We start from the raw sequence: 16319 nt of genomic DNA on the forward strand, positions 1-16319 counted from the left end.
TTTTTTAAGTCAATGAAGATTTTGATAGATTTTTAGAAATGTAAATGAGAAGAATAATACTTGGATTTTTTTGTCTAAGACTATCCAAGCTATGCTATAAGATAAAGACTTTATGCAGGTGCTTGAGGTAGGTAGGCCAACTAGGAAATTGTTACTACTCTGCAAACACTTGATGAGATTGTAAATTAAGGCAGAAATTACAAGTTTGAAAGTGAGATTTGAGGGATCTTATGAGACAAAATAATAGAACTTGGTGACTTGACTGCCTGTGGCTGTTAAGTCAGAGGAATGATTAAGGGCAGAATAAGGAATAGTGATTATTTTATTCATCAGTATGTGAAATACAGGACAAAGTTTAGGTTGGGGAAAAAACAAAAAGAGTAGTCGTTTGAGACATTCAAATTTGTGTTGTTTGGAGAACAACCAAGTGGAGATATCTATTGAACAGATAAACATATGGGTCTGGAAATCAGGAGGGGTAACTCAAGTGAGAGCTGTTAATTTGATGTATTTAATTCCTGTTCTCTTTTCCCCAGATATACAGTATATAAAGGCCGACTGTATAATTAACCAAGGTCTTAGTTTGAAGAATTCATACAAAATGCATAACTGTTCCCTAACTAAGGAACACTTAGATAAATTCTATCAATCCATCCTTCTATCATCTACATTTCTATCTAAAGCAAGCTTGTGTGGGAAATAGCACATAATTATATATTTCATTGGTCTACCCACTTTTTAGCCTAAGGAGTACATTAAAAAGATAAGAAAAGAAAGAAAGAAAGTGAAGTCGCTCAGTCATGTCCGACTCTTTGCGACCCCATGGACTGTGGCCTACCAGTTTCCTCCGTCCATGGGATTTTCCAGGCAAGAATACTGGAGTCGGTGCCATTTCCTTCTCCAGGAGATCTTCCCTACTTAGGGATTGAACCCCGGTTTCCCGCATTGTAGGCAGACGTTTTACTGTCTGAGCCACCAGAAGGACACCATCTGAGCCACCAAAAGGATTTTGAAGTTAAAATACTTCAAAATCCTAGAAGGCATATATATATATATATATATATATATATGATGTTTTAAATATTATCAACTATTTTAAATTAAGTATAAAACTGGAAGTATTTAAATAAATTTTCATTAGGAAGGAAAGAGTACATAGCCACAATATTCTCACAAATGAAATATGCTTGTTTGGCTGATGACTTTTTACAGTTTCAGAATGCTCATCATTACTACATCATAGAAATAGGTACTTGATGTTACACTAGTAATTTAAATATATCTGACACCATATGACTACTAATGTGATTCACTACAAAAAGCCCCACAAAATTACTTATATTTATGCTAAGATATTTACACCACACTGGATCTAATCACCACACAAATACAGAATATTGGACATTGTATAATAAACTGTCCTAGACTTTGGAAAAATGCCAGTTATGAAAACATAATAACAACAGCAGTATAACATGGGAAACAGTCTAAATTAAGAGTTTAAATAGCATAACATACAAAGGAAATGTGTAAGACTTGATTGGATCCTGGGTCCAAGAAATAGAAAAGGTCTGAAAAACAATTTGGAATAATCAAATAAATATGAATATGGAGTATATTTTATATAACATTTTGAATTTGTATAGATATTCTTAAGCATGAAAATAGTGTTATGATTTTCTGGAACAATGACCTATTCTTAGAATGCATCTTAGAAGATGCATTCTGAATTATATATGGGTGAAGTGTGTGATTGCTTTCAAGAGGTTCAGCAAAACAAAGCATAAATATAAAGACAGATATACATGTATATATGTATGTATATATATGTGTGTATATGAATTTATATATATGAAAAAATGCAAAGGACAAAGTGCTAATAATTGGTAAGGTGAAGGAATAAAATATAGGTATCTAATGTACTATTTTCTCAAAATTCCATAGTTTATGAGATTATTAAAATTAAAAGTTTGAGGAAAATAAGTGTAAATTGGGATATTATTTTTCTGATAAAAGAAAATAGGCGAATATATTTGCAAATTCATCCATATTATTTTGCAAATGGATTCTTTGAAATACTTCATGAGCAGATCACTTTAAAATCATAAAAACTTTTAAAGGAAATCCTTCTCAATAGATTATTTGATAAACTTAACAATAAAATTTGACAAAAACAGGCCAACTCCTTCATGAATGCAGATCCAAACACCAAACCAAAATATCACCAAACTGATTCCAACAATGTAAAAATGTATATTAAAAGAAAAAAGCCAGAGGTAAGAGAGAACTCAAGAATGACCTGTTGAAATACTATTGGAACATTAATATTATTCACATTATCAGAGGAGAAAGAACATCATGATTATGACAGGAGATGCACACACATGTGCATGAACACACACATACACACTAAACAAACTTTTACACATTCTTGATAAAAACTTTTATCACACTAGAAATAAAGAGTAGGTACAAAAACCTGTAGTAATGGTCATACTTAATGGGGAATATTTAGCATCATTAACTACAGGTTGTGAACAAGGACTTACAATGATGAATGGACTGACAGTTTCCTGTCTTTGACCTTCTCCTTTTCAGTGTTCTCATCAGGGATTTGAGTGAAAGTGGATAAGGCAAAATTTCCCACTTGAGTAAGATTCAGAATTTGGAAGAATACAGTTTAAGGTAAAGTCAGTATTCCAAGTGATCTAAACTAGCAGAAATGCTTGGCCCAAATGAACAGAATTTAGCAGATATCTTTAATTGAAGTTCAAAATCAGCTATACACATGTAGTATACCCATATAGTATGTGGGAAAATCAGTTTGCTAAGTGATGATGTAAAAAAGTAGAAACAAATTAACTGGTAAAAGTTCAATATAGGTTAAAAAAATACAGCTACCAAAAAAAAAAAAATAGAAGAAGAGGTAAACTAATCATAATGTCTATTAAGAAAAGTGTTCTATTTAGAAATAAGTACTAGGATTGAGGCAGATCTATTTTGTACCCCTATCTTACTAAATCAGAAAATCAGTACCCTTAATAAAATCACCTATATCTATGGCAAAATTTTAAGTCAGACAGTGTTTCAGAAGGACATTGGCTCTCGCATGGAGTGTGATTCAGCGGGTAAGGAATCTAAAAATCATGTTCCAGAAGAAAGGATGAAAGGAGTCAAACATATTATAATTGAAATATCTCTTGGAAAAGAGGTGGAGAATGTTTCAAATAATACAGAATGTTGAGAACTCATTGTAAGTTAGACTCTGTACCAACTATTTCAATCTACCCAAACCCTAGGAGATAGATATCAGTAAGTCAATTTTATAAAGGAGGAAACTCTCAGAGATTAACTTCCATCAAGACACCCACATTCAGCAATGAGTACAACCTTACATTTATTCCAAAACATGAGTTTGCTTATTACATTTCACTACCCACTATCTAGGCTATATGATGGGTTGTAACATGGAAGAGACAGAGAAGTTGGTTGTTGCTCAATGAGAAAGAAGAATAGTGAATGAAATAGAATTGCTTCTAAACAAGAAACGAAGCTAAAAATCTTTTATGTCAATAGTCTACCAAAAGATTACAACCATAAACTCATAAACTGCATACCCATATGTCTATAAAAGTTCACATCTTCCATATTGATTTTAAAAAAGTGATTTTAAATTTATGTCTTGACATCATATTGGTATTGACATTACCAGTTAATAATTTAAAATAAGGCATCATTATAAGATTAGTATTAGGCTGTATATTGTCACCCTGCTTATTTAACTTATATCTTGTGAAATGTTGGGCTGGATGAAGCATAAGCTGGAATCAAGAGTGCTGGGGAAAATATCAATAACCTCAGATATACAAATACCACTACCCTTATGGCAGAAAGTGAAGAAGAACTAAAGAGCCTCTTGATGAAAGTAAAAGAGGAGAATGAAAAAGCTGGCTTAAAACTCAAGATTCAAAAAACTAAGATCATGGCATCCAGTCCCATCACTTCATGGCAAATAGATGGGGAAACAATGCAGTGACAGAGTTGATTTTTTGGGGCTCCAAAATCACTGCAGATGGTGACTGCAGCCATGAAATTAAAAACACTGGCTCCTTGGAAGAAAAGCTATGATCAACCTAGACAACATATTAAAAACAGAGACATTATTTTGCCAAGCAAGGTCCATCTAGGCAAAGCTATGATTTTTCCAGTAGTCATGTATGGATGTGAGAGTTGGACTATAAAGAAGGTTGAATGCTGAGGAATTGATGCTTTTGAACTGTGGTGTTGGAGAAGACTCTTGAGAGTCCCTTGGACTGCAAGGAGATCCAACCAGTCCATTCTGAAGGAGATCAGCCCTGGATGTTCACTGGAAGGACTGATGCTGAGGCTGAAACTCCAATACTTTGGGCACCTGATGCAAAAAAACTGATTTATTGGAAAAGACCCTTATGCTGAGAAAGATTGAAGGCAGGAGGAGAAGGGGGCAACAGAAGATGAGATGGTTTGATGGCATCTCCAACTCAATGGACATGAGTTTGAGCAAGCTCTGGGAGTTGTTGTTGGACAGGGAGGCCTGGTGTGCTGCAGTCCATGGGGTCACAAACCGTTAGACACAACTGAGTGACTAAACTAAACTGAACTGATAGTATTAGTGTGGGAGTGAAATGGCAACCCACTCCAGTGTTCTTGCCTGGAGAATCCCAGGGACGGGGGAGCCTGGAGGGCTGCTGTCTATGGGGTCGCACAGAGTCAGACATGACTGAAGAGACTTAGCAGCAGCAGTAGCAGCAGGAGCTTAATTTCATTGTTTTAAGTTAGGTCTAGGACTTTAGATGAGTATCATAATTTCTACTAGATTCAGTATTCTCATGTATAGAAAGAAGATGCATGCACAGCTGGTTGGCTTCTAAGGTTTCAGTGTTCTGCACAGTTATGTGATTTTAAGAGTACCTACAAAAGAGCTTCTGCAGGATTATAAATCAGGGTTTATTTTCATTTTGCCTATTTTAACAAGTTATGAAATGAGTGAGCAGGATTTGAAAGTGTTTAGGTGAAATTTAGTTACTGGTATAGATCTATAATGGCTTCTCTGGTGGCTCAGACAGTAAAGAACTCACCTGCAAAGCAGGAGACCTGGGTTCGATCCCTGGGTGTGGAAGATACCCTGGAGAAGGGAATGGCAACACACTCCAGTATTCTTGCCTGGAGAATTCCATGGACAGGAGCCTGGTGAGTTATGGGGTCCTGGTGACTCATGGGGTCTCAAAGAGTAGGACACGTCTGTGTCACTAACACTTTTCACTTCACACTTCATAGACTTCATAGACATCGTGTAGCCTTAAAAATTTTTGAATATATTTGCAAAGAAAAATGTGGAATAAAACCTCTAATTTATACTTATTAAGAATAAAACAATTTATGAGTATTAAAGTATGAATTAAGTATAAACTTAAATATTTAATTATTTGAAACATTTTCTTCTTCGAAGAAATAAATAGCTTGTTAAAATTCCCTCATTACACTTTGACCCAGATAATAATATTAGTCACCATCACAATTAGGAAGGAACAGATTATTCCAGGATGCCCTTGGGTTGTGTAAACACACTATTTTGATGTCTATATTTGGCCGTGTAGCATGATCTAATCTTACAGGAATGGAATGATTATTGTGAACTAAGACCTAGAAACATTGTGAGCATGGGACTCAATAATTTATTCCTAAAAAAACTTTGCAACAGGGCAAATAATAAATTAGATTTTAGATAGATGGGCTTTTCTTCAGGAATTTTCATCTTATTCCTATAGTTGCCTATACTGGGCCTTCATATAGAAGCCTGAAGTCACCACATGGAGTAGGAAATTATTCAGGTAGCTATTTTAAAATCTTTCAAAGGAAAATAGTTTTCATACAGAATTTCATTAAAGAGTAATGCTGTTTTTTCAAAAGTGATTATTCTGCCTATCTGACACACATCTGAATGATCGGTTATCAACAATCCTTGTATAATAACATACCCTTTGGCATCAAAAATAGTTCTGGAAACTTGCCAGATCTTAATGAAATATAGTTGTGATTATTTAAAAAATTTTTATGTGTTCAACAGTGGTTCAAATGTATATCTGTCCATGATACATATGCTGATACAATTCTGGAAAAGTCCTTACACAGATTATTATTCTCAAGATAGATAACTGAAATTAAATGAAAATTATCTAAATTATTTTCACTTCATTGTAGAAATTATAGATATTATACCATTATGTAACTGATAGTTAAAAATGAGACATTCTCAATCTCTCAAATTTTCTCGAAAATTTTTTCATTCAGTGCTTCCACTCTAGTTGAAGAAAATGCAACATAAACTATTTCTGAATGGATAAGTCCTGGGGTTTCTATGGGGCCAATTGGTTTTCCTCCCATATCCCCAGAACCCTGCAATTTTCCATCTAGCAAAACTGAAAACATATTTAGATAAGTAAGATATACTACAAATCTTTTAGTTGTGTAGGATGATGCTGCGATTTCTAATATCTACGTCTACTGTTGGAGTTTTTTCAAAAACTACCAAGAACAGTTTTATAATCTTATTGAATAACTTTTCTTTCAAAGTGATGCAGTCTGGAGCAAAATAGCAAATTACATAAAGCCAGTAAACCAAGATACTGTGCAAAGCTCATTGATTTACTCCTGCCATCCTCACAAACATAACACTTAGCCATAGAAAATAATATAGCCAGTTGTCTTCTAAAAACAAGTGAGGTGATATTTTATTGTGATTTTCACTATCTCAAATTTCTCATTCTTACACATGGAAGCCTCTGTTAAATGATTGTGCCCCATCTGTGAATTTTGTTTGATTAGATTTAAAATCTATGAAAAAAGATTAGCAAATTTGCTGAGGCTGATTTTGTATTTATCAACTTCGTTGTATAATTTCACAATGAGTGGTGTGGAAAAGACTAGCATTAAACCATAAAGCAAAGTATGCTGGAGGTTTATCCAAGAGGAATAATCTATAAATCATCACCAGCAATAAAATTATTTACCATAGCATTACTACTTTGATTCCTCAGTATCCTGTAAGGTGGGCAGTTCTTTCAGATGGCTACAGATACGTAATTTTCTTAGAAAAACAAGAAAATTTCCTCTGAGTAAGAAAAAACCAATTTTCTGTGAAGTAGAATTAAACTGAGGTGTAGTTGTATTTGCTCATCAGAGTTTAAGAAAACATTGAGTCAGGGAGAAATTCAATGTGAAGAAGCATATAAAACACAAGGACAAAATGCTACTTTTGAAGTACTGTCTGAGTTTAAATAATGCATTTGTTTCATTGAGATTCTACTATTAAGCACTCTTCTATGTGCTTTAAATATGTAAGTGAACAAAACAGACTAATTCCCTTGCCCTTGTGGAATTTACTCTGTAGTGCTTGCAGACAGACAGGAAAATTTAAAAACTATATGTGAATAATGTGTTACTTTCTAGAATGAGGTAAGTGCTAGGGAAAAAAGTGAGGCAAGGAAAGGACAATAGTGGGCAACAGTGGGTTTAGAAATTTAGATAGTGTAGTCAAGATCTTCTGATTCAATATAGATTTTCATATAATTTGAATAAAATTCTTAGATTCAGGGTTGCCAGAAGTCATGACTTTTGTTCCATAAAATTATACTAGTTTAGGTAAAACAAGGCAGTTGATTACCATGCTGGTAAGGGATATGTTTACATCTATTAATCAAGTTTCCTAACTTTGGGTTTTTCCTGGATATTTAAATTGTCTTAGTAGTGCTGCTTTGAAATTTGTCCAGAGTTAACAAGCACACAGACTTTAAAGATGTCCTATGACTCAATTTCATAATAACATATCAAAGCCTTTGCTTCTCTTAAGGATATAGAAATTAGTGTAAGGTTAAATATTCACTCATTGATCTTTTTTTATAGGCCCTTCATCAATATTATATTTCAATGTCACATTTTTATTGATAAATGTTAATTATAACCTGAGGAACATTGAGTTTTCCTCAATTTATTAAAGTTTAGTGATTCTATATAAAAACTTTATGAACAGATTTGTATTATTCAGGTTTTATCAACTCTTGATGACCCCCTGCTTTTCTCCCATGTATAAACCCAGAATTACCAAATTTCAAGAAGTTGCCTGATATCACTAAAATGTCTGCAAGTTACAAATGCTGGAGAGGATATGTGGAGAAGAGGGAACCCTCCTGCAGTGTTGGTGGTGACATAAGTTGGTGCAAGCACTATGGAAAAGAGTACAGAAGTTCCTCAGAAAGCTAAAAATGGAACTGCCATACGATCTAGCAATCCCACTCTTGGGCATATATCCAGACAAAACTATAATTTGAAAAGATACACGCACCCTAATGTCCATAGCAGCACTACTCACAATAACCAAGACATAGAAACAACCTAAGTGTCCACCAACAGATGAAAGGATAAAGAAGGTGTGGTGCATATACACAATGGAATACTACTCAGCCATTAAAAATGAAATAATGTCATTTGCAGCAACAGAAAAGCAACCAGAGATTATCATAAATGAAGTTAGTCAGAAAGAGAAGGACAAACGCCATATGATATCACTTATATGTGGAATCTAAAATATGACACAAACGAACCTATCTATGAAATAGAAAGAGATCAGGGACATAGAAAATAGATTGGTGGTTGCCAGGGGAGGGAGGGGCAGGAGAAGGGTGAATTAGGAGTTTTGGATAAGCAGATATAAACTGGTATATATAGAAGGGTAAACAACAAAGTTCTTCTGTATAGCACAGAAAATTATATTTTTTTCTTTAAAAGTTTATGTTTTAAAATTTTTAAATCATGTGAATTTTGTAGCTTTTTACATGTTTGCCAACAATACCAAAATACAGTTGTATATTGTATATCATCAACTAAATAGATGCCCCCAGATAAATGCAATTGGTTCTCTATGGTATTACTGCCACCCCTTTCCCCTCTCTCCGGAATGTGTAATCCATTGTGAGACATTCATTCCTTTGTTATTGTTATCCCGACGGCTCTTTAGGTTTGCTTAGTATTATAGGCAGCTTTCTATTTTAAACATAAAATTTCTATGTAACAAGATAAACATGATGATGAAAACAAAAGCTCATCCTTCAATCAGAATAGGCTTTGAATAGTTCTGGAAATAAATTATTGTCTTTTTTTCCTTGCTATTTAATCACATAGGATATAGGAAGACACATTCTGGAGTGATCTAGAGACTAGTAGCTCAGACAGTAAAGCATCCTGCTGCAATGCCAGAGACCCGAGTTCGATCCCTGGGTTGGGAAGATCCCCTGGAGAAGGAAATGGCAACCCACTCCAGTGTCCTTGCCTGGAAAATCCCATGGACAGAAGAGCCTGGCGGGCTGTACAGTCCATGGGGTCACAAAGAGTTGGACATGACTGAACAACTAACACACACAGAGAAACTATAAAGTTGGAACCCTTTGAGGGGAGAGTTGAAAACTTAGGAGAGAAAAGCTTTTGTAAAGTCATGTTTAAATGCAATAATATATAGATATGTCATCACCAACTCAATGGACATGAGTTTGCGTAAACTCCGGGAGCTGGCGATGGACAGGTAAGCCTAGTGTGCTGCAGTCCATGGGGTTGCAAAGAGCTGGACATGACTGAGTGACTGAACTGAACTGATGTTTTCCTGATGGTATACACTTCATGGTTTACAAAACACATTCTACCTTGGAGCCAGAACTATATCTGACTCTAGTATCAAAATAGAGGGGTTGCTACTATCTTAGAAAGTAGACAGCCAATAATACCTTTCAAGTCCTGATTGATTACTCTCCTTCTTTACATAAGAGGTGGTCTGTAAAAGATTAACTCACAAGAAAGAGAGTCACAGGTTTTAATGTCTATGAGAACTTGGTATATCAGTTGATAACACTCCCATATTTCTATTGCAGGAGCAGGAGAATCTGGAAAAAGTACCATTGTGAAACAAATGAAGTAGGTGCCCACTATTTTAAACATTTACTGTTTGATGTCTCCATGTGGGCTTCCCCTGTGGCTCAGCTGGTAAAGAATCCACCTGTAACGCGAGAGACCATGTATTTGACTATGACTTAAATAAGTACTTTTGGAAAAACTAATTGATAGTCTCTAAACCACAGATAGTGGCAGAGCTGTCACATTTCCTGTGCAAATATTCCTCCAATCCCTTATCTGTAAGCATAACAGATGAGTAATATTATAATTTCCATTTTTCTTTCAAATTTTGCCTCTCAACAAGATGACTACTAAAAGCAATTATGTTTTAAATATATTAATATAGGTATGATTCAGGGTCTTAATGTCATGAGCATAAGCCATAAACATTTCAAAATATGTCAGTGATCCATTTGAAATTAGGAGGGAATAAAATTTTTAACTTAATTGGCATTCCTCATGCATGGGAATGAAATGCATATTTAAGGTTTTTATCATCATGGATTTCAATTTATTTTTGTATTTTTTCTCTATGTTTTTTCTCTTTACAATAAAATAAATAGACCTGAATTCTGAATAAGGATATTATGAGCACAAAAATGCTATAATTTAAAAATGCAATATCTAAATGAGTAAATTAAATACTAAGGGGAGATGAAAACATGAAATCTCATGACTATGTCACTGCTGGGGAATTTTAAAGGACCATCATTACTATAGGAGAAGAAGATAATCATTTTTTTGAACTTATTTTTTACTATGCTTGAGGATCTTTTTCTTTGGAATGTATCCTGGTGATGGAATGATCCCAACTAATGGTGAAATTATCTATTTGTAGTCTGATGTTGTTTGGTCACTATATCCAACTCTCGTGACCCCATGGACTGTAGCCCACCAGGCTCCTCTGTCCATGGGATTTTCCAGGCAAGAATACTGGAGTGGGTTGCCATGCCCTTCTCCAGGGGATATTCCCAACCCAGGGATCAAACCTGGGTTCCCCGCATTGGCAGGTGGATTCTTTACCTCTGAGCCACCAGGGAAGCCCACACTTTGAGCTAGGGAAGCATATAATATCTGCCTCTATATTCTACGGATAGGTCTAAATCAGAATAAACAACACTAAACTTATCTTCCCATGTGCCCTTTTGTCCCCTGCAATGAGTTATAGCAACAGCAGCCTCTACAGAAATAAATCTATGTGTAGTTACAGTGACCCCTCACTGTCTCAACCATGTTATGCAACATCTACACAAGTTATGTCTCCAAACACGTCACCTAACTCTACTGTCACTGCCTCAGTTCAGAACCTTGGCATTGCTAACCTGGATTACAGTGATATCATGCTATGTCGTTTCTCCTTCTCCTCTTCTTTCCACTGTTAGCCACACTGTCACCAGCTATCTCTGCAGAAACTATTTTATCTCTTTCATGAATTGAACTCTTCACCTGTATTAACAAGATCAAACTCCTAGAACTCTTAAACACTTCAGAATTCAACTCTTGCCTATCTCTTCATCCTAATACCCCGTAGTCCCTCCCCCTCCTCCTTTCTCCTCAGAAATGCTGAACTTACACAGTGCTATGGACTAGCATACCATGGGTGGCAATATAGCCTAGTGGCTAAGATCACAGGCTCTGAAATCAGGCTGTGTGTGTTGACCAGCTGTACCATCCATTAATGGAATAAGTCAGGGACAGCGTCTTTATGTATTAATGCCTTTGTTTCTACCTTTAAATGTAGGTGATAACTTTTATAGCTACCTACTTTTAAGTCAGGACTTATTGCAAGAAACAAGATGACACATAAGCACTTAAAACAACGTTTGGCACATACTGAAAGCTTGATAATTGTAAGCATCTATTTGGTCACACTGATTCTCCTGCTCAAAGTGTTCTTTTTCCTTTTGACTCTCTGGAAATAACCATTTATCCCTGAAAAATTAACTGATCATCACTGCTGATGATCCTCCCTGATCCCTTACCACCTCTCCCGGTTGGGTTGATCACTTTTTCTAGTTCATTCCACCTGCTAGTATTTTTGCTATACATTATCATACTGTACAAAAATAGCATTTCATGCCCTACCTTCCTGTAATCTAGTACTCTCCAATAGCACATTCTGTGATGACAGGAATATTATTACATCTGTACTCTCCATATGTGGCTAATGTGATTGAGGAGCTAACTTTTAAATTTTATTTAATTTTAATTAACATGTCATGTGACTACTGTATGGGACAATAGAGCACTGGTCTATGTTTTTAGGGAAGAAGGACATTTATACTTTATTCATTCTCTTCAGTGTTTGAAATACGTTGCCGAAAATGCCTAGTAAACGCTTATTAATTTGAGCAGATCTAGGAATGAACTTGCAGACGGAGAGTTCTATCTCACAGTAATTGCAGTAATCGCAGCCCCTAGAAAAGCAGTGTTGCTCACATCCCACTACAGCCGATTTTGTTAACTTTGCTGTTAATTTACTTGGTGACAGGTAGTTCTCATTCCATGGAAAAAGGACAGAGATAAGAACTTGTTCCAGGAAGAAAACCTAAATGCCCCCAGGTTTATTTATAATTGCCATTTAAATTTAATAATTAAAGTAATATTCTAATTTTAATTTTTGACAGAGAACTGGGATTTCTTTCCTGAACTTATTCTTAATGTATCCATAAAAACATTTTACTGTTTTTTCACTATAGTCTTTAATTGACTATCTTATTCATCTAGTTAATTGTTTAATACAGTAGGACAAATATGGCCATTTGAAGTTTTGAATATAAATACAGCCAGTATTGGCAATCCAATATTAAAAACAATAAATAATAGACATAGGTACTGCCTTTACTCTTTTCACTAAGAGTATTTGCATTTGGAGGTTTTAATGTCTTTGGAGGCATTTGTGTTCTTTTTACTCCCTATACTAAAGCCTCTGTGTGTATGGATGCAACACAAATCCCTAGTAATCTCTCATCTAAATGATGCCTAATGAACACACAGTTCATTTTAACAGCAATTTAAAAAAAAAAACAAGAATATATTATGCAATAGAAATGTAATAAAGTGATTAGCATACACAAAGAACCTTTTAATAGGTGTGTATTCCAAAACTAGTAATAAAATTGAGTTCTGATTGAATGAGTGGAAGGGAAAGAAGAGTTCAGCCAAGTTAAATGTCTAGGCATTTCAGCTTTGAGAACTCAGTGGCACGTACACACACGGAACAGTGACAAGGGATTTAACAGAAGGTGGTTACCACCATTTAAAAGGATGCCTTTGTTACTGTTATAAATAGAAAGCAGGCACTCCTATTTTTCCTGTGTGTCTTAAGTGATAGGAAAAGATGTGGATGCTATAGTAAATTACTTCATTTCCTCTAGACATCATGTTACAAACACTAAAAAACGTTTCAGAACTCTGTGTATATCTTTGTCCTGGGAATCTGGACAATCTTTCTCTCAGAAAGAAATAATCTTGCTCAGTAAAAAGCTCATGATTTACCCATTTTAAATTGTAGTTTATCTAGAGCAAATCATTAAGTCCTCTTTGTATTTAGCTTAGGAGCTCAGAAAGAAAATACTACATTAAATCCCAATGAAAATAAAAATTCAAACCCATAAAATGGTCTTCTGTTTTTAACAAAAATGTATACTATAATTTTATGCAAATTATCATTGATGTGTTTAATAGTAGAAAAAATCAACTATTCAACTGACAAAAGCTTTTCATGTTTAAATTATAGGATCATCCATAAGAACGGTTACAGTGAGCAAGAATGCATGGAGTTCAAAGCAGTAATTTACAGTAATACATTGCAATCCATCCTAGCTATTGTGAAAGCCATGGCAACCCTGGAGATTGATTATGTAAATCCTAGAAGTGCAGTAAGTATGCAAATAATGACAGCTGTATTGGAGTCTGAACCATAAACAGTGGGACCTAATAGATCTGTAGTATTAATCTACACCAAAATATAAGAATATAAAACATGAATTTGAAAGTATGAATTCTGTTTACTGTAAGATTTCCTATTTTCCTTTAAATGGAACTTTCCTTTTGACTGTGCGCTCTCATCTTACTCAACAATAACTGTTTTCCTAGGACTCAATCGGCCACCAGGGAAGCCCAGTATCAAATAATACACTATATCAAATATAAATACTTATATTTGCTAAATACAAGAGTCTAGTCCATAAAATCAAACTGTAATATCTCTATATTAAGTTTAATTATGAGCCATTTCATGGAGAGTTTATTTTTAAGAACAATACTACAACTATCAATAATGTTCAATGATAATTACAAAAAATATGTGGCACAAGGAAGTGATTATTTTATAAAGTTAATTTTTTAAAAAAAATTCAAAATTGTATGAGAAAATGTTTGCATAATAAATATACTCAGTCATTATTTGTTTACAAGGTAGCAGATAGTTTCGTCTTTTTTTATATAATATATAAGATTTTATGTTAAAATGTATAAAAATTTTACCTACTTGAAAACAATTTATGTGCCAACATATAAAACTATTTTAGTTAGCAAATTAAACCTATAGTATTATGCAAAGAGTGGTATAGTTAATCATAGCTTGAAACAGATTGTATACAATCTATAGGAAGAACTCACCCATTTCCCTTTATTCTCTCTGGGAGCATCTGATTGCCTCTGGATAATGTCAACTAAACTGCTCCCAGTGTAATTTTTAGGTACCTTGTTATACTAAAAAGTGGATCAGCTAGTAAAGAATCCGCCTGTAATGTGGGAGACCCGGGTTCGATCCCTGGGTTGGGAACATCCCCTGGAGAAGGGAAAGGCTACTCAGCCCAGTATTCTGGCCTGGAAAATTCCATGGACTGTATAGTCCATGGGGTCACAAAGAGTCAGATACAACTGAACGAATTTCACTTTCACATACTAACAATGAATATAGAGAGGAATGATATAGTAGGTATAGAGAAGACAATGATACTTGTGCTCTCTCCTCCTCTTGAGAAGTTAAAGGTTAAACCATGTAAATGACTCTTGGCACTCATTAGGATGAAGAGAAAAATACCTTTCATGTCCCTAAATCCCCTTTGGTTCTGCCACTTTCCAGCAGACAGCACAGAAATGCTCCGCGTGTCCTTGGGGCAGACTGTAAAGCAGAGTCAGGATTTCTGCTGGGTGTGCCTTCCATTTTTAGCTTCCCCACAACTTGGCTCCAACTAAGTTAAAGATAATATTTCTCTAGGTTACCGTTTCCCTCACATGTGAAGGGCGAACTTGAAGGAGCTGAATGCTAATATCCTTTTGGTCTTTATTATTCTATGATTTAGTGTTCATTTATAGTTCAGACCCTGGCTTTTCTAAGAACCTAGGATTTTAAACTGACCATTAAGAGACAACTTGAAATAATCCCTTATTTTAAAAAATAATAATAACAAGGGGCAAAGAGGATTAGCAATTTGGCCTGAATTAAATAACTAGAGTTTAGGGCAAAACTCAATTCTCCTGGCTTCTGTTATAGAGCTTTTCCCTATGCAAGGAGTTTTGTAAAAATATTTTTAAGAATTAGGACTATTTCTTTTCTTTTATTTCTTTTAAACAATAACAGTTCTTAGAACAGGTGTTCCTTCAACATTCCTCTGAGAACGATTTAGCAAGTTTGCATGTGTAATATTCCATATATTTGTGTCACAACCTTGCCTACTGATACTTAGTTAAATATATTTTTTGCTTCATGAAGCCCAATGTTTGCAAATCAGATAGCAGTCATCACTAAAGACCTGGAATGTGTTGGTTAAAACTCGTAATGATCTAGCATGAAGGTGGAGTGAAAACAGACTCTGTATATTGCTGCCATTATGCTAACTACAAAATAAAAAGAAAGGTCATTTATTCAAACCGTACATTAAATGGGGTAAATAGACTAACTTAAGCACCACTAAACAACTGACATAACTTCTTAGGAGGACCTATGTCCTCAAGTATCAAGCATCACAGTTGTCAGGTACTACATGGCTCATACTTTTATTTCAATTAATGTAGATTATAGCAATTTCAATCACATTCTTCTTTAGTATTTGATTTTGAGATTAATATACTCCTTACCTGACTCAGGCTATTTGTTTGACAGATTAATTGTTAAGCACTTAAGTGTGGCTTTCACAGTTCTGGTGTCCTGTGACTCTCAATAACTTAGATACACAGTATATATATTTTTACATAACCATTTATACCTCACCACACAGATTGCCATTCAAAAAGAAAAAGATTTCTAACAGAAAATATACATGAGCTTTACTCGTCACTGGTTCTGCAAGTTTGGACAAGATACTTAAGTTTCAGGTTTTTCATCCACAAAG

General features: G+C 34.8%; 1 protein-coding gene across 1 annotated transcript in view; it reads left to right on the forward strand.

Moving 5' to 3' along the window:
• GNAT3 (G protein subunit alpha transducin 3) overlaps positions 1-16319 on the forward strand; it is a 56615-nt gene that overhangs the window by 12540 nt on the left and 27756 nt on the right. Inside the window, exons 2-3 of the mRNA XM_019959559.2 lie at positions 9957-9999; positions 13718-13859. Of these exons, the coding sequence (XP_019815118.2) occupies positions 9957-9999; positions 13718-13859 (185 nt within the window). The remainder of the gene's footprint in view (positions 1-9956; positions 10000-13717; positions 13860-16319) is intronic.

This window comes from Bos indicus, chromosome 4 (genome assembly GCF_029378745.1).
Source record: "Bos indicus isolate NIAB-ARS_2022 breed Sahiwal x Tharparkar chromosome 4, NIAB-ARS_B.indTharparkar_mat_pri_1.0, whole genome shotgun sequence".
Lineage (NCBI taxonomy): Eukaryota > Metazoa > Chordata > Mammalia > Artiodactyla > Bovidae > Bos > Bos indicus.